We start from the raw sequence: 27,155 nt of genomic DNA, 5'->3' as shown, positions 1-27,155 counted from the left end.
GCTGGCACAACTCACTCATGTCTTTATATTAGCCATGTTTTGGTTTATTTTATCTTCTCATTTTTCTTGATTCCTTCCATTTTATTATGATTTTAAATGGACTTGAGCTTTCTAAGCAAACAAAACTGTAGGAAAGGAAAATAAATCCATCATAAAGAATTCTGTTGTTTGCAGCAGAATGAAAGGACTGAACCAGCTAAAGAATAGGTAAGAAAAACAAACAAATAAATTTTATTTTGATGATATTTCCAGTTCAAAAAGCCACACGTACTATAAGAGAAATCCAAACTCATGATCTTGTGTTGCTGGTGGCTATCACAGGCATCACCTGGAAGGAAGATTTTTCAGCCCACCTCCCCTGTGCAAGGCAGGGCATTACACTGCAGTGCAAACTAGTCAAAAATATTTCCAATGATTGAAGTTCCACAATACCCTCAGCTGCCCCCTACCCATTACTTCACTCTCTTTACCCCAGACAGTTTTTCTCAGCATCCTTCCTGCTGGAATTTACAGTCATTAGTTCTTCTTTAATCCACAAATATCTCTAAAACTTTGATTTGTTCACTGATGCCCACAGAGAACATCTTTCTCCTCCTGCCTGCCTGGTGCAAGTTTTACTAAGATCAACAATCACTTTGAAATTATAGCTCTGTAGTAGAACAGCAAGATATTATTTACCCTTCTGCTTCTCAAGAACCTCCAGTACCTGGGACATTGTTCTGCATGGTCCCCTTTGGTTGTGTCCAGAGCAAATGCTGGAGACTAACAATTGAGATTTTCATCTCTGCCCAATACTGAGAAATTTATCCATTGAAGACAATCTCATTATAGACTCCTGCAGACATGGAAATCTGACAAAGGAATTCTTAACAGCTAGGTATATTTTAGGTGGTAAAACCCGGTCATATATTATTAAAGTGCAGCCTAAGTTTGCTTTAAGATTATAATGCACAGTAGCACGTGAGGGCCAGGCTCACACATGACTCTCCAACTCTTTCTTCCCCAGCTCCCTGACTGAGGGTGAGACAACAGCATTGTGCACAGGCTGGCCTCGAGCCAAGTCCCCCAGAGTGAGCAGATGTGCTTGGGGCCTTGACTGTGACTTTCAATGGTTTTGATGCCTATTTATTAAAATGTGAAATACTATTGGGTTCCACAGGCAGGGACCTGTAGGCAAATAGCTCTTGCTTAGCTTGATTTTGACAGCCTTCATGTCCTACTGTCTCTTACTGTCCCTGTGCCATACCATACAGAAAAGTGGAGCTAAGCACATCCACTGTCTTTGAACTCTCTGAGTTCTACAAATGAAGATGTTAATTTAGTTCTTTAAGATTATTTATCAGCCATAAGGATAAAAATATAATTTTAAGATTTACTAATCATACTTCTGTCAAAGCTACTCAAGAACAAGTTCCTTTTCTCACCATAGCTATTAAACACAAGATAAATTAGAGCAAAAGTGCCACCTAGTGACAAAACCACTGAAAGTTATTTTAGGATATATGAAAACACTTTTTTCCCCTGAAATTTTAGCTGAACATGCAGTGGATGTTAAAGAAATCAGAGGCTTACTGAGAGACATACAAACCTTTCTGTAGATAAGCAGAATACCTTTGCTGTAAAGAAATGTACCACCTCGTCATTCCATACTTTTTCATGTTTATAGTTATTTCAGAGCTCCCACCAGCCCATTCTGCACATCTTAAAGTTTTAGACTGTTTGAAGTCCAAAGTTTTGGATTATGTGGATTCTTCCAATATGAATCATTTAAATATTGTATTGTGTTTATGAACTGTTCGGTATAGTTCTTCCAATGAAAGAGTTCTGAAAAGTAGATGCACTCAGTGATTGCCCAGAAGTTTACATCTTCAAGTGATCTGCCAAAACATGGAAATCCCAGGAAGCCCAAAAGAGAGAAGCAGCCCTAAAGCTGAAATACCTTTGTCTTTCCCTTTCTACACCTTTCCCCTATCCCTGCTCCTCCTGTCACTGCTCCTCCCTCCTCCCCCAGTCACATCAGGTCAGCTCTTCAGTATGTCTTGTTCCCTACTCAATGTGTTGAGCACAAGTTCAAAACTGAAATACCCATGCTTAAAGTTCTTAAATGGTGAAAGATGACAGGAAAAATGAATCACAGCGCAGAAACACAAGAGCTACAGGAGTGCTATACATGGTGCTTCCGTAAGAAGCACCTTTCTATAAGTAGCACTGAGCCAATCAGAATGATTGAAAAAGTGATGCTGTACTAGGGCCATGTAATGCAATGACCCTCAGGAAGGCCACATCACCCATTAACACCCCAGAACAGTGATTTCTCCAGATGTCCTATGATAATTAAAATCTGACTATTCTTCACATCACCATACGTGACCCTTGGTGTTAAAAATGAGTAAAGACATAATCTACCAGATGGTAAGATCAGCGGAGAAAAGTATGGAAGTACAGACATGATTTGGGCTGCTACACACATTCAGAGCAGCAAATCACAGCAGAGAGGTGTGTGGCAAGAAGCTCAGGTTTCAGTCCAGCACAGTCATGTTAGGGCAGCACTGCACTTCAGCTGACTCTACAACTTCCTGGCACACAAAGAATTAATTTGTGCATTTCTGTACCATACCTCATTAATCTTCAGGTCCTGGAGTACAGTTGCATGGACCTGGAAGGGATGTCCAGGTGCTCCATCATGTTTTCAGTTCCAGGGGCCTAGATGAGTACTTACTGTTTGGGCTGGTCTTTCTTCATCTTGCACCGATTCTTGTTTTGTTTGTTACAACTCTTTTCTCAATAACTTCAGTTTTAGTTCTTATCAGTTCCTTTTAATCTCTTCTTGCATGCCCTGTGCATACAGTCCTCTTCATTCAGTGTCGTCATCCCTCATTCCTGGTCTTTACAAACAAACCAGCTAACAAAAATGTAGGAACTGACTCAATATTGACTAACATCACATTTTCATATGAAAAGAGTTTCAAATGTATGAAGGATGATGATGTCCTGGTTCAGCTAGGATAGGTTTAAGTTTCCCCAGCAGTGGGGAGGGAGCTCCAGCCAGGTTATTCCATACCATGCTGACCGACGTCACGTCCAGGCACCCAAGCATGGGAACAGTTTTTCTGTGATTGCTTTTGTCCCTGATGGTACCCGTGACAGGACTGCTGTATCCTCGTGATACATCTCTGTATATCTCCTGTCCTGTTCATTGTTATTACTGTTTATTGTTATTGTTATTGCTATTGATGTTGTTCAGTGATGTTACACTGCTCAGATTTGTTACACTGCTGTATCAAATTTTTCCTTATCTCAGCCCGGGGTTTGTGCCTCACTCCCTGCCCCGTCCCGTCCGAGGGTGGGGGAGGGACAACGGCAACGTGGTCTCGGGTAGCACAAGAAGTACTAGAATTAAACTGCAGGAAAGATTATTCTAGTCAATGATAAGGAAAAACTGTAGTGGTAAAGATCATTGAGCACTGAAATAGCTTGTACAAGGTGACCTCTGTTGCTAGAGGCTAGAGAAACTCTAGTCATGAATGATATAGGGGTTCTTGATTGTGCATGAGGGCAGGATGGTGCACTAGTTAATTTCTAAAGACCTTCTCCAGTTCTCTTCTCTAGGATCCTATGAAAATTAAGAAATGTTCAGAAGATGCAAAACAACCGTTTTACATCTCCACTGCATAACTCTCATCAAAAAAACCCTCTTGCAACATGCAACACTCTACAGAAACTCCAATACATCTGTAAATTTCTAGAGAATTATTTACAACACAACCACAGGAACTACAATTAATTTACTATTCCAGGAAATACTTGACTATAAGTATGCAATATTTCATATCTGCTATTATTGTTCAAAGAGGCAAATTAACATTGCCCTCTATTTGAAATGGAAAAGCGTTTTTAATATATTTAATATAAGGCAAATATTTAATAAACAAAATGAGTTAGCAATAGTTTCCCAAATAATTCTACATATATATACTGGAAATTAGGCAGACAATAAGAATCCACATTTTAATTTAACTGATTTCTCCTACTATGATAGACCATCACCATGAATTATTTTCATTTCATCCAGTTCCCTATCTTTCAGCATTACAGTAGAAAAACAATTTTTCACAGAACAAATAAAACTTATATTAAAATCTTAGACCAAATTGTTCCCTTCCCCTCTGCTGGAGAAGCCGAGGAAATGGGCATACTTGGTGATCTCTATACATCTTCACTGTAAGAATTTTTAATTGTCCTAGGCAGAAGAAATGAGAAACTTCGTATCATTTTATTCTCAGCTCAGGTCACTTTCAAGAAGACACACTTCAGCCTCAGGCATTAGGCAAAGCACCAGCAGTGATAGAAAACGGGATGCAACTCCCGTTTAATGAGAAGCTGGCTTTGTTTGGTTTATAATTCTATTAAAATGACTACAGAGAAGGCTATTACAAGCTAAAGAGTCCACTTGAGCAGCATCACAGTATGCCTTCCTTTATGACAAACTAATTGCTCTCCAGACTATCATGGCACGTATAAAGAGTTTCATCTGTGCCTGAATGAGACTGTAAATTTCTGGGATCGGGGACCTTATTTGTACAAAAACTCAGGACAGACTAATGCTGACATCCAATACATCAACAGTGGTGTTTGCCCCTTGCAAGATTTCTGCCCATCTAGTGTAAGTAAAATTATGAGCTTCATTGATTTTCAACATAACTAGAGTTGAATATAAGATGCCACCAGAGACACTTGCCATTAATCAAAATAACAATTAAAGCGCTGATGTTTATAAATAACATAAATAAACAGAGGCAGGTTTAAGGTATAAGGCCAGGCTTTTCTTTAATGAGATTGAGATAGGTTTTGTGGTCATTGGGTTTTAAAAATTATTTTTCCCCAGGGAGGTGGAGAAGAAGGGAGAATAAATAAAGGTCATAAACTGACTCTCATTTAGTTCAAGCTACCTATTGATACCAGAAAGCTAAAGCAACATAACAATAACACCAATATGTCTCTATCTATGAGTCTAAACTTCTCAATGATTTACATATTATGCTGGTGTATAAATTCACAGAAAGGCCAGATGTTCCCTCATGTAATTCTTCTTAAATGAAGTCATAAGGACTTCATACAACTACCAGGAACTCCTGCATTCTCCACATATTATCTCCTCCTGTTACTCACTTTTACCTATCAGGAATTTGTTACGGACGAACAGACAGCTAATGCAAAACTTCACTGAAGAATATCTGCTCTAGGTGAACATATATTGGAATAAGACACTTTATCCGCTCAACAACTGCTCATGAAGGATGTATGGAGTCACTGAGATCCCTTATCCTTCCACAAAAACAGCTAAATTTCCTTTGGCATATTGCTGTCACCAGGTATACCTCTGAAAAACAAAACATGATAGTCCAGAGGTCTACAGAGCACGGATGAGCGGCCATTCCTCTTCATTACTGCAGTAGCCACAATCTGGAAAGTCTCATAACAGAAAAGAAAGCAAAACACACACATTAAAACAAAACAAAACAAACAAAAAAAAAAAAGCTGATGCTAACATTATTATGAGAAAGCATTAGAGGTTATCAGTTAGACACTGCATGTGCTCTTCAGCAAACACATAGCTTGTGTATCGGCAGATGGGTATTTCAGATGGTCTCTTGATTCTTCTTTAGCGAATTTCAGTCTCTGTTTTCATCCTGAAGCAATTGCTTAGTTTCTTCAGCAGCTCTTTTCCAGCCATCTCATTCCTTCCCCATGAGGACAGAACCACATTTGAACACCAGGAAACTTTTTTTTTTTTTTTTTTTGGCTGTGTTTTCTATTTTTTCCCGCTCTTTCTCAGTCCCTTACTTAAGTCTCTAGGGTTTTGACAGCATGTCTGAGGTTTGCTGATATTTCAAACCATTGTGGATTAAACAGAGCATGAAAAGGACATCAGCCCCCACCTTTATCTCCTATTCTGCTTCTCCAGTGTTGACAAAAAGTCCCAGCACAGCAATATGCCTTCCCTCTCCCCCTTGACCCACTCCCCCCACCGAAAGCCAGACTTTGCCTGTTGGCTCTCCAAACTTCTACAGCCAGCATGGGGATTCCCAAAGCAGGAGACCTTAAGCACTGTGCACCACCAGTGACACAAGCCCCTGGCACTGAGAGCCCACCATGGAGCAGAGGGAAGGCAGCACCATTCCTTCCTAAGACCTGCCGCCGCACCGTTTCTTCTCTCCTCCTGTTACATTTGGACTCTTTCCATCCTTCATTTGAATTTTGATTCTTTAAAAAACAACCCACAAAAACAAAACCCCCAGCCTTTGAATACATCTTTGAAATTTCTTGTGTGTTGGCTATGGTCAGCTTAGCACTGCCACCCCAAGAAGCACTCTGACCCCAGAGGTTCTTTGAACATAGGCACAAATACAACCGGCTGTAAGCTTGTAATTATGGAATTACATTTTTCTTCAGTGTTATTTGCAAATAAAGTATCACAAAATTAAACCCAGAAGTCATTTTCAGCAGCCTGATTGTTTTCTCCCATTTGACATGTTTAATTTCTAATTTTTACAACCTCAATTACTTGTAAAGTCACTCCTGCTGTTTACCTCCACAACATATCCAGTGTGGGTGTTTGGCAATTATGAGGAGCTAGAACATATTTTCAACAATTAAGGTAATGTAGGTGATTAGGAAACAAGCTCATTAATTTTGGCAAAGACAGTGCTAAGTCCTACACCTTCCTTTCTGATCCAGTATGAAATGCAGACTCTTGCTGTGGTAAAGTAATAAATTTTTGACTGCTGTTTCTTAAATGAGTGATAATTTTGGCCATAAAACATATTTGCTACCTGACACAAAATAAGGAGAAAGGATAAGGAGCCGACTAAGTGCTTATGAGTCAAGATTAAAGGAAAGGCAGGGACAGGAGATATAGTGCATGCCTGCTACAGGCCACCCGACCAGGAAGACTGAGCAGATGAGGCCCTCTATAGACAGATAGGAGCACTCTCACGTTCACAAGCCCTGGTCCTCATGGGGGACTTCATTTGACACTGTCCCACACAACATCCTTGTCTCTAAAATGGAGAGACATGGATTTGACAAATGGACCACCTGGTGGATAAGGAACTGGCTGGATGGTCACACTCAAAGAGTTGTGGTCAATGGCTCAATGTCCAAGTGGAGAGCAGTGATGAGTGATGTTCCTCAGGGGTCAGTTTGGGACTGGTACTATTTAACGTCTTTGTCAGCGATATGAACGGTGAGTGCACCCTCAGCAAGTTTGCCGATGACACCAAGCTGTGTGGTGCGGTCGACACACTGGAGGAAGGGATGTCATACAGAGGGGCCTGGACAGGCTTGAGAGGTGGGACCATGCAAACCCCGTGAAGTTCAACAAGGCCAAGTGCAAGGTCCTGCATATAGGTCAAAGCAATCCCAAGCACAAATACAGGCTGGGTGATGAGTGGATTGAGAGCAGCCCTGTGAAGGACTTGGGAGTAATAGTGGATGGAAAACTCTGAGTCAGCAATGTGTGCTCGCAGCCCAGAAAGCCAGCTGTATCCTGGGCTGCATCAAGAGAAGTGTGGCCAGCAGGTCGAGGGAGGGGATTCTCCCCCTCTACTCCACTCTCGTGAGACCCCACCTGCAGTGCTGTGACCAGCTCTGGGGCCCCCAACATAAGGACATATAGATCTGTTGGAGCAAGTCCAGAGGAGGGACATGAAGATGATCAGGGGGCTGGAGCACGTCCTGTTTGAGAACAGGCCGTGAGAGTTGGGGTTGTTCAGCCTGGAGAAGAGAAGGATCCGAGGAGACCTTCCAGTACTTAAAGGGGACCTACAGGAAAGATGGGGAGGGACTCTTTAACAGGGAGTGTAGTGACAAGACGAGGGGTAACAGTTTTAAACTGAAAGAGGGCAGATTTAGATTACACAGAAGGAAGACATTCTTTACTGTGAGAGTGGTGAAACAATGGAACAAGTTGCCCAGAGCAGCTGCGGCTGCCCCCTCCCTAGCAGTGTTCAAGGCCAGGTTGGACGGGGCTTTGAGCAACCTGGGCTAGTGGAAGATGTCCCTTCCCGTGGCAGGGGGGTTGGAACTAGATGGTCTTTAAGGTCCCTTCCAAGCCAAACCATTCTGCCATTCTATGATAAAAGGAAAAAAAAAAAAAAAAAAAATACAAGGTAGAAAGTTACTTCTTTAATCAATGAGAGCTAGGGATCTCAAAAATAATACATTGTGCTAAAGACCAGTGCCATATGATGTTTCTAAAGGGGATGATTCTTTTATTGACTTTCTGGATATTCTATTTCAAGGGAAATAGACCCACATTATCATTCTCAACACAAAACTGTCCACAGAAATTAGAATAATTTAACTGAAAGACAGAACTGTTACCATACTTGCAAAATTGTTACTGAAGAGCTTGCCAAGGCCTCTGGTTTTGTTTTCTCAGTACTGCCACTTTTTTGGCTAATTCCCTAAGGAAACAAGGTTTATACAACTATATAGCCTTCTCCCTGCCTCAGCAACCTTCCCCAGCCCCTTAGTAAGTTTGTAACTGGTTGGTCCATTTCAAACAAATTTGAACAAGGGAGGGAAATCTCCACTGCTGTGTCTAAACCTCAGAATTCAGAAGCCCCATTTCATGCTACCAAGGACAGAAGAAATCAATGGTTCAGACATATTCTATTTTTCGTGCCAAATAAGTGACCACAGAGCTTATTTTTATTACTGCTTTTTTATTTAATAATGGCAAAAGATCATTAATTCCTGCTGTTCTACCTTTATAATCAAGTCTTTTACATTCCAGGCTAACAAGAAACACCATTTAAAAAACACTAATACACTCCATCTCATTGCTTCTAGGGTTATTTTTCCACGACATCACTTTGAGCCAGTAGGTAACTCTCATGCTACGTAGTTTTCTCTAGGATCCAGTCTGAATACTCAGCAACTTTTGTGTAGACACCCGGCTGTCTGGGACGAGCGCAGCCTTCACCCCAGCTGGTGATGCCCACCAGATACCACACCTCCTCGTGCTTGCATGACAACGGCCCTCCTGAATCTCCCTGTGTCACAGCAGAAAGACAGAGCACGCAAGGAACACCTCTTGTCAGTATTTCTCTCTCAAAGAAAGCCTAGATTAAAATCAGCATCATTCAGCATTAACACCAGCGTAACTTTTGTTTTAGACTAATTGCCAGAGTACTGAAGCAAGTTTCCTGTTTTTTTCCATTAAACTGACTTCTAAATAGTTTCTAGTCATTGCAAATAATTTCTACTTCTTGTTAAAGTTCAAAACTACTCTGTTTTGTTTTGGTTTATCTACAGACACATTGTTTAAAACCCAGTGAAGACTACATGTGCAAGTGAGAAAATAGTAAATTTACCAATGTTTTCTCTCATGACCTTGGTTTTAGTATGTAAGCCTCATTTCTCTTCATGGCTTATCTTGTTTGAGTGACACTGTCCTCCCTTGGATAAAACACATCTCTGTTTTCTTTTCCTATTTCTAACTGATCTTTCTGAACAGAAGGTCATGAGTTGTTGAGACAATAGCAAGTGTGTTATTTTGATAAAACAGCATCTCCATGTTCTGGTACACTGTACCACATAAAGAAAGCTTAATAGCCATAAAGAAAAAATTACTTCCCAGCTCCAAGAATTTTTATTCTTAATTACTCTGCACTGACCACAGTAGCAATAACATTTTAACATAAGAATGTTAACTGTCAAGTGCTAAAAGTGAAAATACTGTATTTGATAGAGAATTTAATCTTACTATTCTTCCATAAATTAACTCAGAATCTTTAAATTAATGTAAGTGCATGAGTTTACGCTCAAGCAGAGAATTTGTCTCACCTGAACTCACGCTGTTGTGACATTTTAAATTCTAATCATGAACAGACCATTCTGCTCAGGTTGTCTTTCGCCTTCCAATTCCCATGCATTTTAATACCATTGCTAGCATCCTCCCTTCTGATTTGTACACAGTGAATGTTTTCAAATAAACTTTCATGTAGTGTATTTCTTGTCAGAAAATAAAAACATCACATAGGAAATCTGCTTTTATTGGAGAAATGCTTTGAGATACTATACTTGCTCTCTTTGGATTTCTGATACTCCAGAGGGATACTGTTTTATTCCTTAAACTGATGACATATGTATATACACACACACACTCAGAGTTTCTTATCCATGGAATCTATCCCTAAAGATTTCAATGTCACATAAGAAATGTTTTGTATATACCTTGATTTTCAGTGCTTTTGACATGCAAAAGTGACAAATTGATCAACAACTCTATGGATAACTGTATTTCTCTAATGGCTATTAAAAAATAGTTGCAGTATTCAATTATATATTTCAACAAATGGTTGGAATTTATGACTATACACTACTTCTTTTCATTACCTTACAAGCGTCCCTTCCACCTTGATCATAGCCAGCACAGATCACTTTGTCACCTATTCTGCGCTTCCGGTACCTTGCCTGGCATTCCTCTTTCGACATGAGGGGAACAGTAGCCTTCTGAAGAATATCTTCTACACGACCTATTTAATAGGTGGTACAAACAGAGAAATGTTTACTTCTAGAAAAATAAAAGTTAAAATTAAACTCTAGACATCCCCATACAGTGATATTACAAAGTTGAAGGCCACTGCTTTTAGAGTGCTGTCGGATGTTCATTACACTGATTTTCCCTTTTTTGTGTTAGTAAACAATGCGAATTGTCTGCTAATTTGAATAATTTTATAATGCCATTTTACATGTCATGACTGGACAAGCTTCAGAACTCCCTCGTGATTTGCAGTGAAACCTCACATGAGTACAGCTCTCAGGACATTGGTCCTTGGAACCTGCCCTCCTATTAAGAGCATTACTTTGTGTTATTAACAATTATTTCCTAGCAATGTGTTACAATAGGTTTGGCATCTCCCAGTCGCCAACTATGTTCTGCTCCATGCCCTAGTAGTTTACAGGATGGAGAAATTTGCACATAGAGTAAATAATGGTATTTGAGAGCAGCCTTTTCTTAGAAATTAACAGTAGAAATTAGCCTATACAGTATCTGTCTAAATTTGTTAGATATCACATTGAATTCTAACCTTCAAATAGGAAGATGTATAAAGGAAAGGACACTGGTTAAATATGTCTCTATATGTATACACACATAAATATTACATATTAAAAAAAATAAATACATGTAAAAACAGACTTTGTTAATTAACAGCTATTTTGGCCTACCTCCATATAAAAATAGAGGATTTCAAATGCCATCTACTATCAAAACACAAAAGTCATTGTCGTTTATAATCAACCTTCAGAATCATAAAAGCAACATACTTAAATCTTCAAGTTTAAAAGTCATATGACTACACTCACATAAAAAAACCCACCCTGGGTTATGTGTAGACTGTAATTCAAAATCTCACAGTTCAGTGATAAGTCTGGCTTTTTTACAGCTGGGAGAGTGGAAAGGTGTATGCATTCCAGATATATTTGGGTTTTGGCAGTAGATTAAGCTAGAATCCATGTAAAAGTATTTGAGGTCTGTACAGGATATATTTGAGGTTGCATTCTTGTATATTTCAAATTATTGAATCACAAAATTAATCAAATTTAATATTTGTGTAAAAGCATGGAATTATTTAATGATAATTTCATACATCTTTCATATACGTTTTATGGTGTCTTAATAGAAGTAGATTATAATTAAGAATTATATTACAGTGCTGGCCAGACAGCAATAATGGTAACCAAGAACACAGTAGAATTTTCTTTTTAAAAATAATGGATTTTTCTTTCAAGGAAAAAAAAAAAAAACAAAAAAAACAAAACGGGAAGTTTTTTTTTAATCACATGAATTTTGCAACTAAAAGAATTCACTGTTTAAATATTTATCTGTACCTTTTTCTTTTCTGTAACCCCATCCAATTACCCAACAGTCAGTATAAAGTATGTTAGCATCTTCTTTTGATGGCAGGCAAATAGGTAGTTGAAGATCTAAAATATGATTAAAATATTAGGTTGACCAACAGAGACAACTGGAGCATTAAGGTTTTGTGGGCACCTACACAACCCCTGAGGATAGCCTCCATGTTACACTTTGGCCCTTACACTACATATATGATTCCAGCCACATAAATAAAAGCCACCCATTTTCTTTCCAAAGCCAACAGAATGAGATTCTCCTCAAACCCAATTGCTTATTAAAGAAAGCCAGCCCAGGTGTCATGCACTGTCATACCAATGCCAGCCCTGTGTCATTCTGCACATTTTCTCTGAAATACGCTACATACCAGTAAAATTCATAGGTTTATCAAGTTTCAATAAAGCAATGTCATATCCAGTCTGTGCGTATTTATACTGAGGGTGAACAATAATCTCTTCCACTCTGAAGAAGGGCGTATCCTCATTTATTTCTGATTGTTTTAAAATACCAGCATAAACACGCCAAATGTTGGGATTCTCAAGACTGAGGGAAAAAGACAAACAGTCAGTCTGTGGCAAAAAATTTGCACTGATTTAGAGTTTGTGTGCAGATGCCAACATCTTCCATTACTCCTGAGTGTCCAGTGAACAGCACTGAGGTCTGTCTTTCCGTTTGTTATTTTCACACTCTCTGAACTACAAAACTACCAGAGTATTGTCCATTTCCTCCACTTCTCCTTCCTTCTGTTACTTTCCCTATCCATATTTTCATCCTTATATCAGTTTTCTCGCTCCTTTATGTTCAGACTCTCGTTGTCCTGATCCTTCTTCTTCATCCTTCTTCCCCCTCTGCCTTCTTTTGTTTTCTCTTTATGTTTTCAACTTTACTTTTAGTAAGCTTAAGGGATATTTCAATGTGATATTCTGCCATTAAGGCAACCTAGAAGTTTTGGTACATGCAAAGAAGAAGATGAAAACTTTTCTTAAATAAACTTTCCAAAAATTTTGAAGATGAATTCATAAATATGTTAGGTTTAATAATTTCCAATTTAAAAAGTCTATTTTAAAATTTTTATTTTGCAAGTATATCTTCTAATTCTGCCACTTATAATACCGATAACTTCTACACTGGGTAGCAGGTAGAGAATGATAATTTTAACATAGCAGTTTTTAGAGAGTTTAACCACTTTTAGAAAATTTGCCATCAGAGGCAAAATATTAGCAACACTATTCCACACAAAAACAATAATGGGTAATGTACTACACTGAGTGAGTGAAAATGCCTGATTTTGGACCGTGTTTCTAGGTCTTGAAGCATCATCTTTCTTGAAGCATTTTATCTGTTTACCTGTCCCTTTTCAGATTGCATGATAGCCTCACACTTTCCATTCCGTAAATAATAGGCTAACCTACTTTACAGGTGATGACAATCTAACAAAGGAAATTAATCATCTTCATGACAATTATATCAGCTCTTCACAAGTAATTTCATAATCCAAATCTGATGGCAATTTTATTAACAATACAGACTATATGTGTCAGTGCAAATTAGCAATGTCTTAGGTATTGCCTGCTTTAAATTTTTTTCATACATCTGAAAACTGTGTTAAAAATAGGGTATTGATTGACTAATTGATAGAATTTTAGAAAAAAACAAAACAAAACCAAAAACAAACCACAAAACCAAACAAACAAAACCCAGACCTGTTAAAGGAAAACCAGGACACCCGGGACGATTGGGATCTGGATGTTTCATGTAATGCAGAGAGAGATAGCTCAGGTGCCAGAAGCAGCCTAATTGGACCCTCACAGAGATTTACTTTGTGTCCTCATCAAATAAGTTAACTTGCTGAGCACCCTGTTGCTGAAGCTACCTGATTAGTACCATTTCTTAAGTTCCACGGAGAAATCTCTGAGATAAGTAATTTGAAGTTTATGAAATGTAATAACCTAGCAACAGATTTTCCTTGATCAATGATACGGTATCACAGTAAGGAAAAGATTATATTGCATGAGAATGTCTAAGTTTCTGTAGGTATCTGGAGTCTGCTTTGAATTTCATCTTCTAGATGCATTAAAATAATTTAGCATCCGTACTAAAATACCATGTTACAAAGGGACAAAGTACGGAGTTCCAGTTACATTAAAGATATGAATAGTCTACCTTATAAGTTCACCTTCTGTTTACATTAAACCAGTTTGTTTTATTCTAGTCCTCACTTTTATTTTTCTGAAAAGTAGGTCTCAATTTATCTCACACACTGGATGAAATTTTTTTATTTTTACTTTTATATTTAGGCCTCACCTCATAACACAGTGAGCAGCTGTAAGAATCCACCTGTTGCTGATGATAGAGCCCCCACAGAGGTGTCTCTGACGAGACAACTTCACATGCAAGCTCACTTGCCACGGCCATTCACCAGGGGAAGAGTCCGTCCCTCCAACGATCCTAATATTTCTTGCAGAATGCTGCATACAAACTATAGAAATAATTTTAAACTGTGCTTAAAGATAATTTGCACTCATCAATGAAAAATTAAGATAAGACTACTGCTGATCCCTGAATAGGGACCAACCTATTGTAAAGACAGTGACACATGATACATTCTAATCCCTTTATGATTTACAATCATAAAGTCTATTAAAACCAAGTTCACAGTGCTACTGTTGGTGTTTACAAAGTGTAGACCTGGCCAACTTCACTTCTTCAGACATCACAACACATCCCACTGGGACAACGCAACCAATTCAAAACAACCAATTGAAAAAAAAACCAAACAAAACCAAAAAGACGTTTTGGCTTCCTGTACTGAAATCAGTTAAGCAGTGTCTTCTTTTACATTAAAGAATTTTACTTACCAGTACTGGCTTTTTTTTTACACAATCTTAATGAGTATCCAGAGATCCTTCCTGGCCCATGTACTATTTCCACTGGAGATCCATTTGAGGACATTCTCAGGTGACACTCACATTTTCTGCCAATGAATTAATGCAAAGATTCAGTTTGAACTTTTTTTATGCAGACCACATACATTACCCACTCACCAAGACTACAGAATGATTATTTCAGCAGTCTTTGAGCATTTAAAAAATATATCTCACCCTTCCTTATTGCATGAATCTTGGAGGGGAAAGTAGGTAAAAAATTGGCAGCGGATCACATCTGTGCAAACCTGCTGGCAGGCTCTGTGTCCTTTAGTATAAGTGATATTGAGTTCATCTCCCAAAAAATTCATATGCATGTAAGTACGAGAATTGCAGGCTGTAAGAATGAGTGCATTTCAAGCATCAGAAAGTCTATTAATTTGCTAAATTCAAAATTAGTATTTTTATTGTAATTTATTGCTTACCAGGAAAGGATCTTCTGCAATTTAGGAGACCAAAGCCTGATACAGCATTTTCTCGTGATGTAAGTGCCTCTGGTATCCCACTTGTTGATGTCTTCAGAAGGCAAAGATTTCTAAAATGAAAAAAATTTTACAGTAATTAAAGCAGTTCTCACTATGAGAGATTGATTGTTTAGGCACTGGTAAGGGAAGGTTCTTTCTTAATTGTATTTTTTTCTCCCAAGTGTCTATCTGTAAAAGTCATATAGCGTGCATTCACTAAGTTCACTAGTTCACACTATATTGAGGGAGTTTTTTTAGATCTGTGGAATAGCATGACTGTACTACTAAAGGTTGTACAGTATTTATACATACGTAGAAGAGGTTACTTTGGATGTAATATGCCATTTCAGCTTTGCTTTTCCCTGAAATTCCTTTGAAACTTTATTCTTCTGTTTTGTCTGGAATGTAGATTTTTAACTATTCTCACCACTATGTATGAAAAAAAGGAAACTCGATAGAAACATTTTTAAACACGTTAATTTTATCAAAAATTTTTCAAGTAAATAATACTACTAGGAAACCAGATAACTCTATAGACAATTTCACAAAATTAAGTTTTAAGACATTGAAGCAATCTGGAGGATCACTGTATCTTTAATGTGTATAACTTTCTTCACATTAACATCAGATACGCAACTGCAGTACAAAACCCTTGTCACACTGGAGAAGAGATGAAATGCTCATGAGAAATTATAAACTTATGAATACAAAACACAAAAAGGTTTGCTTTTCTGAAAATAACCTTTTAACAAAAATTTCTGAAGTATAAGAAAATAGTGGTTAAAAGAACCACTGTGTGCTTTTTAAAATATCTAGTTAGAGAATTGAAGTTGGTTGTCATATTCACCTTTGGGATTCTATTTGCCATTCCCTGGTAAAGAACGTGAAGAACAAACACTTTGGAAAATATGTACAAATAGTTTGGCAGACAGAGATATCGGGAGTGAAAAAACTTGTAATATTCATTCCTGAAAATTCCTGATCTTCAAAAATGTCCATTTGACAATCTGTAAAAAATGAGAACAAAATATCAAAATTCCAAATATTTTATTATGTCATCAGAATATTAAGGTTTACAGATTATTAAATTCTATCCTTATTCACATTTTCCTTTAATTTGTGACTGATAAGCTGGAAAGATAACACCACATTTTAACCAAAAACTATTTCTCAAGAACATTTTTGAGTGTGTAAACTCATGGGGAGGAGTACTGAACAGGGATAAGGTTTATATAGAGAAGAGAAGAAATTAACATTAGAATACAGATTTGATAATCTAATAGGGGATGCTTTAATTTAGGAACAGTGGAAATCAGTGTACAAATCCACAGTTAGGAACAAATCATAGTAATCTAGGGAAAGTCTAAAATAATTAAGACAATGGGTATATCTAAGAGGATCATGGGGAAACTAGAAGATAAATAATGGGATGATTGTTTTAACACTTTATTAAATGATCTTTGAAAATAGGCAGAATAAGCAGAAGTAATGTACAGTCTGCCCTCTAACACAACCAAAATAACATAACAGAGGCTTGGCAGGATAATTCACACAACCAGACTATGGCTATAGAAGTCACAGGAAGTACTAGCATGTTTAGAGAGAGAAAAATGAGTTGCCTTCTCCAAAGATATACTTGAAGTCCTAGTTAGAATACCAATGCAACAAGAAAAAAAATGGAAAAAAAGGAAGCACCAGCATGGAGGATGTTTCTTGAAACTACCAAGCTGTAAAGACAGTAAAAATAGCAAAACGATCCAAAACACAGGACTTGGTGGCAGCAGAGAACTTCAGCTGTTGAGAAAGTACGCCAGCCAAGTCGACTCTATCCAATGAGTTATAGAAACATAATGGGAACATCTTACTACAGAAAGGGAAAACCAGTAAAAGGGAGAGGTATAGCTTAATGTGACTCCTGATAATTTGATGAGGTTTTCAAAAAACATAAACGTGAAAGGACATCACTGGACAGTGATTATACAATAAGAAAATGAAAAAATAATTGGGAGACTAGAAAATAAGGGTCAATTAACTCTGACAATTAGTAAGTAAAATCCCACATTAAGGGAAAACAGAGAATGGATAGTTTTTAAAGAAAATTGTATTTAAAGCATAAATGTGGATCCGGCAGTTTAGGGAAGCTAACCCATGATCTCACTGATCACGTTCAGTGATCATTTGTTTAATATTCCGTGTCCTCAAGGCACATACTTTGAAAAGGGCAGAAGTACAGACAAATTACTGTGGATGTGTCATCAGGTGTGCATAAGGACAAAACCAGATAGGCAAAGGCACAAAATGAAAGGCCAAATAGGAAGGAACTAACCCTTGAAAGAAAAATATGTGGTACCATTCAATTAGCACTAAGAAAGGAATTCAGGTTCTGCTCAGTGGAGAACGAAAGCTAACGGCAAAGGACACAAGAAAGGCTAAAGTACTACTTTTTTTTTTTTTTCTCCGCTCTATTCTTCTTAAAAACAAACTGCAGTTAGATAGTCATCATTATTATCATTACTGAGCAGTGGGAAGAGGGCATGGTAAAAGAGAAAACAAAGAAATCCCATAATATTGATGATTTCAGTGGTCTTAGAATCTGACTGAAGCAATCTCAAAGTTTCTTGGTACAATTTAGCTTTTGGTGTTCACGGAGGGTTGCTGTGATTCCAAAAGCTTTGAAAGAGGAAGCATCTATTTTTAAAATGATGACACTGGAACATATACAATGTAAGACTAGTCAGCCTAAATATAGTCAGAAAAAAATGAGAACAAATATTCAAATACACCCATTTCAGATATTTACTACAAAAGAAGGCAGAAGGTAGTACTGAGATTTTATCACTATATTGGACAAATCTGTCTGGACAGGAGTAGCTGCTCTGTCTTGGATTAGGACAGATGACCTCTTGATCCAGTAGTACTGTATAGGCTTCTATGATCCCATGATTTACTGCTTCTCTCTCTCTTGCCTTTCTTGCAAGACACAGAAAGCAAGGAAGGAAGGTAAGAACAAGACTGACCTTCACACGCTTTCAGAAATTCTGATTTAATTTGTGATGAATCATCACTGCCATGTCATTACTGTCATAAACCATAAATGTCTTTAATAAAGTCTCAAATGGCTTTTGATCTTTTTTTTAGCTTCAAATCATATTGTTTGTGCATATGTTACAGTCCCTCAATTTTTCCCAAAGTCCGTGAGCAGGACGCTCCTGAGTACTGTGATTTTTCTTTTAAGCATGAAATGTGTGTCTTTCTAATCTATCTTAATGCGAGAGTTTGTAAAAACATCTTTCCTCCATTCTCTGTCATACACATAGTGAGGGAATACCTAAATTATTATCTTCTGTTCAAGAAACTTTTTCTTCCTTTTATTCTTCTTCACACTTAATTTTTCTTTTAAGTGTCTTCATTATTAAGATCTGAACAAAACTACTTTTTCAATATTTTCCAAAGAATTTTCCTACAGTAGGACTAGCAGAGTCTGAAAGAAGTGTATTTATATTGAAAAAGAAGATGCAGAGATAATCTCTATAAAATGTGATTTCTGTGGGAAAACTAGATTATCTGTGATCTAAAATAAGGTTATATGGAAGAAGAGGAACATCACCATTAAGAAGGGAAAATACCACAGAGTAAGACACGGTGGAGGTAGATTTCAAAAAAGAAAAAAAGAAAAAAGTGAAAGACATGTCAATTGAGAATAAGAAGGTATAATACACAATTCGCACTCTTAAGAGTTTTGCCTGAGTAATGATGGCAGGAACAAGCACTGACACTGCTTCATCACAAATCACCCACAAAACACAGAATACATCCCTTCATATTAGCCAGTTGTATTAGAAAGCTGCAGGTCTTCATCAGAAATTTTGAACTGCATACATGGTATACAAACAGAATTTAGAAAGTTTTATATTCCTCCTGATCTTTGACTTTGATGGGATTTTATCTTTCATTTTTGTATCCATCGTACAGAAGATAACATGCAATTTCATCGAGCTAATCTTTTGTTTAGATCTTTAAAGCAGGCAACTGTTTTTGTAAGACAAATGATAAAATGATGAAATGATAAAGGAAAACTTAAAAATACCTGAACCTTCTTTGTGCCTGAGACTAAATATATTTTCAAGAATAAGTTTATATCAGAATTATTTTACATAATTAAACATTTATACATGTCAGAGATAGACTGCACCTCATCATCCATAACCCTTAAAACTAAACTGAATCAGAGATTTTAAATAGTTACCTATTTCAGAAAGCTGGCATGGCTTTAAAGAGAATCCAGACACAACCTCATCAAGCACCTTTATGCTGGTTGGAGTTCCTACACTGGTATGTTTCAAGAAGCATTTTTTACTGAGTGACAAAGAATAAAGAAAGCGGTAAGACAACAGGCCATATTCCTTGGTCTACACCATCCTTCTGGCCCCATAATTCCTACCATGATGCATGTTCTGGCCACAGGCCAGACCAATCTCCAATCTCCAGAACAATTGCCAAATGAAGAACAGAGTTAGCTGAACAATGTTTAACTTGTAAAATGGAGCAGATTACCAGATCAAAAATAGGCATCATCTCTGATGATGCTATTTTCAGAGCAATAAGCACACTAAGATTTAACAAAGCAATAATGCTGCACACCTACCAATATAATTTGCATTTCAATATCTCTAGAGAATCTCAATTTCTTTTCAGTGCTCTGATAATCAAGTTTGTCTTTCTCACTGACGGACAAATGAAAGCTAATTTATTACAGACATTTTCCTATCTGTAAATTTGAATAAACACTGCAAGGATGACAAGTCAAGGAAAAATTATTTCCTTGAATAAATTCTTGCACCTTAAACTGCTCTGAGATTTATTCTACTGAAGCACGGCACTGTCCAAGGAAAGGGGTCAAACCTGTATTTACCGAAAGCTTGCATTGAGAAATGTTTCTGAGGCATATGTAAAAAAATGGCAATGGTTGTCATTGGTACATCTTTTCTGACACTGTTGATAGCTATCGGCCATAGCGACATCATAAATTTTCCCTTCCATATCCAGTCCTGTGTGGATGTCTGGGCTGCAAGCTGTCAAAAAAGAGAGAACAAGTTCTGAAAACATGCTTCTATTTTTTTCCCTGGCCCACACCCTAAATTGCCCAAAAGATAGCAGATCATATGCCAGAGACCTCATAATCCAGATTCTACGTCCTATACTCACTTGAGTTACATCATACTTCACATATACTTCTAGTAATAAAATTAAAAGTGGAAAAAATGGCAGATTTTGGCAATGCCTCTGCCCACATGAGAGAGGAGCTCTAACCACTATGGCTGAGATGATGATGACATTAATCAAAGCAAGAACTCAAGATTAATACTAAAACATACTTTCCCATTTCCAAATTCATAGAGCAGTTTAAAAGGCAAATTCTTTCCTCATAAGAAACAGACGTCTCCATTTGAGTCAGAAGACTTAATTTACACTCCACAGAGGGAGAATTGGGGCTGTGAGGTTTGAAATAACTTTCCCACAGGCAGAATCCAGGTTTTTACCTAAAGCACTTTTAAAAGTCCCGACTGCTCTGAAAGGCAAGTGGCAAGCAAAAGCAAGCACAACTGATTTGTCAGTAGCTGCAATGGAGAACTTGCATAAAGATTCATGTAGCCCTGGCATGTTGACGTGGTATACCAATAAAACTAAATAATTAACCTGGTATCTGTAAGACACTATTTGGCCTCAAAATAAATATAAGTAAATAAATATATTCTTGCTTATTCTGTTTTCCTGCAGTACCATGCTATGCTTAAAGATGATCTCTTAATGACATCATTACGATGGTGCAATTTTAAAACATATTTAAAACTTCATTATTAAGATTTTAATAGGCTTTAAATATGCCTGCTGAAAACGCACAGCTATGGCATGCTGACATTAAGACTGTGCACAGCATACACTAAAGGATGGAGCTGCTAGTAAATTATTACACAGAGTAATGAAGGTAGCAACATCACTTGTGACTACGCACTTCGCTTTGCTGGACATCTGTTCTACAAAGTAATAGAGCAGGGTCACACACACCATATGAGCAGCTTGCTGGAGTGGAATTGTAGGAGTAAATTAATCTTCAGAACTGGAGCTCCCAGTTAAAGCATGTGCTTCCATCTGCCTCTAGCAAAAGAAACAGTGACTGCAGGAACACGATTTCTCCATGACCTCATCTGGGGACCCGCAGTAGTGGATAGTTGTGGCTGAAGGGTGAAACCAGTGGAAGATTTTGTAAGTTCTGTTTGAGAGAGGTCTGGCAAAGAACATACAAATCACTGCTTCATTGCTTCCCTGATTCTATTCCTGGTTTTGAAATGCTGATTTTCTAATATCTGCTACATGATACAGAGCATAAAATGTAAATATGCAAATAACCGTATCTTACCACTAATTTGGACGTTACACTGTTTTAAAGAATGTCCAGAGATAGCTCCTTCCATGTCCACTTTTGGCAGCATTTCTGTATCACTGTCTTTTAAGTAGCAGGAAAACCTGTGTTTTAAAATGCAGCAATTCACAGCTTTTGCAGTACAACACAGACTTTCATAATCGTTTCTCAGGTGAAATGCAGGCTGTCCAATATCCCTCAACATTAAAATTTAGACAAGTGCAATTTGGAGAATGATAGGATAGAGCTGCATCTGCTTTGTTGGCACTGGTACCAAATGAAACTTCTCAGTCTACGTGGGAGCTCCAAAGGTCTCATTAAGGTGAGAAGCAGAGCCCAGGATTTGGAGGACAGAAATGCACTGCGCACAGAGAGGGAGGACAACCTCATCCTCTCAGTCTACTGAAGTTCTTAATTTTGAGAAAAATGTGTTAGAGAGAGGGTGGGGGACAGAAGAGGGGACCACTGAAGATACGAAATTGCTCACATTGTGCCTTAACAATAAAAATGTGGCACAGAGGAGGGAGTGCACAGTCAGTTCTGTTTTCTTGAAAGGGTTGATATGCAAGTGTGTAAGATTGGAAATTGCCAAATTTAATCTTTTGAATTTAAGCAAATACTCTTTTAGATCACCAGTTTTAAAGATACATGACATTATTTTCCATGGCAACCCCATAGCCTTCCTTGTGTGCCTGTGTTCTGTTAAAATTTTACCAAGTTACTAAAATTATCACAGGAGACCAGCAACTGCCAAATAAGCATGAACATTTTACCTTTTTGCAGGATCTTTAGTCCATGCAGCTGGCAAATAGGTGAAGAGCAGACAGGTAGGATGGTAAGTACACACTACTTGGCAGTAATTGGCACTTGGTGTAAAAACCGTAGCAAGGTCTCCTCCTTGGAAGTATGTATTTTCATAGATCTGAGTCACACATTCTGATATGGAACAGCAAAATTCATATATTAGAGATGGGAGCACACAGAGTTCACCAGGAGATTGTGAAGCCACTGCTCCTCTTTGTCATTGCCTCACTTTTAACACAGTCATTGGGTGCGGGAGAGCTGAGCACGCACACGACCAATGTGATCAGGCAATGACCGTTTATTACAACTAATTCAGCCCTTTTATAATGTTCTCCCGCACACGTAACATGCAGTACAAGTCCTCAAGATTGGACAGTTAACTTAGCCCGTGCTTTAAACCTTCTTATGATTGGATAAAAGGTGCCACATCAGCCTTGCCAGGCTTCCTGCCCTGTGTAACTTCCGTCCCAACCCCTTCCGGGGGTTGTTTGTCTCATCGAGTTTCTCCCCCCTCATTCAGGGTCACATCCTTATCGCATTCTTGCTTGGCTGAGGCTCTTATCACTCTTGTTCTCACGCAGGATTGCTCACACGGCCATTCTCTCGCACAAAGCCCTCTAGAATCCCAACAACTGGGCAGGAGAAGAGGGTGAGGGGGGTGAGTAGCACAGTTCCTCTGAGAGTCTCGTGTTTGCTCTCCAGCAGAAATAAAACTCTCCAGGGTGTCTCCCCCTGTTCCCTGTCTCGTACTGGATGCTGGAGCAGGGCAGCTTGAGCCAAGGCAGAAGGCTGAGCAGCAGGATGGGCCATAAGGCAGATCTGCACAGCAGAGAGGGAAGGACCTTCTCGGAGCAGATCGCAGGAGTGGCAGAAGCCTCATCTGAGAGAGACCAGCATGGAGGACCATTAAGAGGAAAACCAGGAAAAGGAAATGCAGGGACCAAAAGGAGTTAGAAAGTTGCATGTGAGGCATGTGGATTCTCTGAGGCCAGTCACACATGGTGCCACTGTGCATAGCTTCAGTGGCACCCAGCATTTTATAAACCTTCATCTCCCTCACGTTCCACCTTGAACTCTCTCTGACTTGCTTTACTATGAAGAAAATACTGTTACAGGTGTAATGTCTCAGGAACTGTTGAGAATAAAAACGAGGCCAACTACCACCCTGCATCTGCAAGTTTTCACCATGAATCCCATATTGGACTCTATAAAGAAACCCACTCATGCTGCAGAGACGTGCAATGAAGATACCTTAGCAGCAACATGTTCCCATCTTTCAAAATGAGGGCATTTGTATGATTCTGTGTTAAACCACACGAGAAGGCTGGCTTTGCAGAGGAGTCCACCATCTTCTTGTATTTTGCCCTCCTAAGGGGTAGTGACTATGTATCACTCCTGAATCTAAAGTGCTTTTCCTTAGCTAAAAGAGAAAATACTGCATTTTTACAGAATGGAAGGAAACCCAACTGAAAACATTTTACCTAGCTGCTTAATGTGTTGCTACAGAGCTATCATACTGTATCAAAAGCTATTTAAAATGAAAGCAAATTGAACTATCATATTGGATCTTACAGTTTTATATAATGTGATTATAAACTGTACTTAGGTAACTCCATGTTTCTTGAACATGGGTAAAACAGAAAATTTACCCCCCAAAAAAAGGAAAAAGTAAGGAATTATTAAACATGTGCAAGATATGCCAATATCTTTTAAAGGTTAATTTCTTGTTAATAAAAAATTTGTACTTTATAAACACACAAATATTCTCATATGTACGCTTTCAAGATGTTTCTTTAAAAACTGGTATTTATTATACTTGGTAGAGTTTCTATGCTTAACTTTGTCATTAACAGAAAAGCATTTTCTATTACCTAGAACACTCTAAGTGAATTCTAAAGTCAAAAGAAGATAATATTGCAATTAGTTGCTGTATCAGACGTTTTGGATCTTATTTATCTTTTTCTAGTGTAAATTATCACAAAAAAAAAATATTTATGCTGTAAAACCATGTAACATAAACTATGACAGTTATGAATATATTGATTTAATAAAAATATGTTTCCCAGGCCTTGGAAATGTTCCAAGATTTTCGTTTTACTGAGATATCAATTCATGTAAAACATTTCCTTAAATAATACTACATTTATCAAACACATTTTGCTAAAAAGTTGAGTTACCCAACTGTCCTCTGGGAAAACAGTTAATACGTTACCGAACATAAACCTGTGTTAAGTCTTAGTTATAATTTATCAGCACAGGGAACTTCAGGGAAAGGCAATGTAATTTTTGTAGTTTGACTTTTGCTAACTGAAAAGGGTAAATCATTAACACAGACTGACATTGGAAAATGTACACAATCACTAATTTTCCAGTGTATCACCAGAATTCTAAAAATTAATTTATGATAAAACAATTGGTCCTGGAGTTATTCACACTTATTGTAATAGCCTTTCAAGCCTGATGGTATGTGGGTGTTACACAGACACTTTTGGAATGGGTAATGTCACGCAAAGATGGTGTGTAATTAAGACTGTTGGTGGGGTTTGCTTATTTAAAAGAAAATAAGAAAGGATGTTGGCTCAGAAGCTCAGCTGCTGTCTCCCAGCGAGGCTGCTGGGCTGAGTGGCTCCTACCCCACAGACAGCATCTGGGGAAAGGGCTGAGGCCCCTCAGCAGCCGGGAAGAGGCAGCCAGCTCACACCCCAGCGCTGCCGGACCGAGCTCCTGCAGCCAGCACCCATTACTGCAAACTTCAGAGAGCTCTCATTTGTGCTGGGGAGAACCAGGTTAGAGCAAAGTCAACTGAGAAGCACAGGGTGTCACTCCACCTCCTCCACTCCGCATGGACCGCAAAAGGCTCCCTCCCTTCCCAAACTGCTGCTAAAGCGGCTAACCTTGCTGGTGGGCCTAAGACACCAAACATCACACTGATTTCACAGTTACAAGCTGGTTGCAGCCTCAGTCCAATAGAGAAAACTGCCCGTAGCGTTGTGCTGTGCACGCTGGGCAAGGTGACATCAAGGCGGGGGGGGGAGGTGGTGGGACAATGGCAGTAAAGGCCCATTAGAAAAGTCCCATGTCAGGCAATAGGGGTGATGTGAGTTACCCAAACTTAACTGAGCACAACCCAGCAGAATCAAGACAGCTCTCTCGGGACCAGACTGCAGCCACTAATCACGTCCCCTCCGAGAAGACTTGCATTACTCTGTGTGCCTATCTTAGGAATTATATATTCACTTACCACTGCAAACGGAAGCAAGTAAGAAAATGAAATAAAAAGTGTGATAAATCCAAATCATCCTAAAAAAACACAAAATCATTCTTTAGGATATGTTTAACAAAGGGTGTATAATTAGTTTTATAAAGTACCACAAGGCATATCACTGATTTACACTTGTACTGTTACACCATGAATGCAAAATGACATCAAGAATTAAAAATTACAGCTGTGATATGCAGTTATGGCATATATAAAGTAGCATAAAAGAGCAACAAAAGTTTGTCCTCTAATTATGGTTGCAAGAACCAGTAAAGCTCATAAGCACAGAGAGAATTTCTGCTTCATTTTACAGAAGAATATTTATTCTTGCTTAGACTGGGAACAACATTCCATCAAAATGCCACTAGTAATCTGACTGTGTCCTGATAGTTAAGTGGATACTATTATCAACATATCAAAGAAAATACTTGCATTCACTGCTTTTGCTATATATTATATGAATTTTAAAACCTTTTTTTCCACACGCTACATCTTAAACTGTGAAAGAATCACATAAATTAACCCCACAAAGTGATCCATAAATAAACCAACATACACTGTCTCGTTTCTATGAAAACTTTTCACTGAATATCAGTTGCAATAGTGATCACATACCTGAACACACAGTAGGTCTGGATGAATGGATAAGGTTTATGCTCTACTGAAAAAAAAAAAAGTCAACAGTGTGTGTTAAATATTACTGTGCCTGCAATGCTAACTTATCTTTAATATTTACTTTGAATGGGTACTCTTTCTGTCAATATTGTTACTGACCTTGCACCACATTTTCAGGGCATACATCATCCAGATCACGCTGAAATTCATGTCCAGGTTTATACACCAGCTAAGCATCTGCCTCTTGATGACATCTTGAAATAAAAGGTAAATCCCTGATTCAGAACAGCCAGAGTATATGCTACTAGCACCGGAATCTACATAAATAGGGAATGATAATCATTGCCAGAGGAAATCCTGAGCGGGGGTGGGGAGGGGGAAATACACATGAAATCAGTAAGACTAGTGACACAGACCCAAGTAAATGACACCATTATGAAACTACTGTACCTGAGGACAGAACTGTCACCTATATTTTCTTACTGTTACACCATTTTCTTGAGGCATTCCCTTAACAAATAGAGACAGCTATATTCTTCAACTATGTATTCTGTGCTCTGTTTTTTTAACATCAGCTCAAGTTCTTATTCCTCCTCCTTTTCGGTACTCTGCAGAAATTATGCTGTCTACATCTTCCAAGTAGTTTTACTGTGGCTCTTTCTACACACCTATTTTGTTGTTAGATGCAACTAAGAGCAACTTCAGTTTGCCGGAAACCAGAAAAAAACCCCAACCTTTTTGC

The 27,155-nt window shown here is 38.2% G+C and overlaps 1 protein-coding gene across 1 annotated transcript; it reads right to left on the bottom strand.

Annotated features, from left to right (window-relative positions):
• Positions 1-8,840: 8,840 nt before the first annotated feature.
• LOC141959813 (coagulation factor XI-like) lies at positions 8,841-25,838 on the bottom strand. The gene is made up of 14 exons (XM_074904108.1): positions 25,781-25,838; positions 22,509-22,671; positions 21,733-21,839; positions 20,227-20,386; positions 19,561-19,670; positions 16,162-16,321; positions 15,276-15,385; positions 15,028-15,187; positions 14,791-14,900; positions 14,231-14,405; positions 12,294-12,469; positions 11,902-11,997; positions 10,405-10,544; positions 8,841-9,059 (listed from the first exon to the last, which is right to left on the bottom strand). The coding sequence occupies exons 1-14, from the start codon at positions 25,836-25,838 to the stop codon at positions 8,904-8,906; spliced, it is 1,881 nt and encodes a 626-aa protein (XP_074760209.1). The 3' UTR covers positions 8,841-8,903.
• Positions 25,839-27,155: the final 1,317 nt, after the last annotated feature.

This window comes from Athene noctua, chromosome 4, assembly GCF_965140245.1.
Source record: "Athene noctua chromosome 4, bAthNoc1.hap1.1, whole genome shotgun sequence".
Classification (NCBI taxonomy): domain Eukaryota; kingdom Metazoa; phylum Chordata; class Aves; order Strigiformes; family Strigidae; genus Athene; species Athene noctua.
Note: the sequence above shows the minus strand (reverse complement) of the source record. Positions and strands in the feature narration are given on the sequence as shown.

Excerpts from the sequence above, each read along its gene's own strand:
- LOC141959813 (XM_074904108.1), bottom strand. The coding sequence starts at position 25,838 with ATGATTTGGATTTATCACACTTTTTATTTCATTTTCTTACTTGCTTCC. Across the intron at positions 14,901-15,027 it reads GATTCATGCAATAAGGAAGG|AAAATGTGAGTGTCACCTGA; the intron begins GTGAGATATATT and ends ATTCATTGGCAG. Across the intron at positions 12,470-14,230 it reads GCTGCTCACTGTGTTATGAG|TCTTGAGAATCCCAACATTT; the intron begins GTGAGGCCTAAA and ends TTTTTCCCTCAG.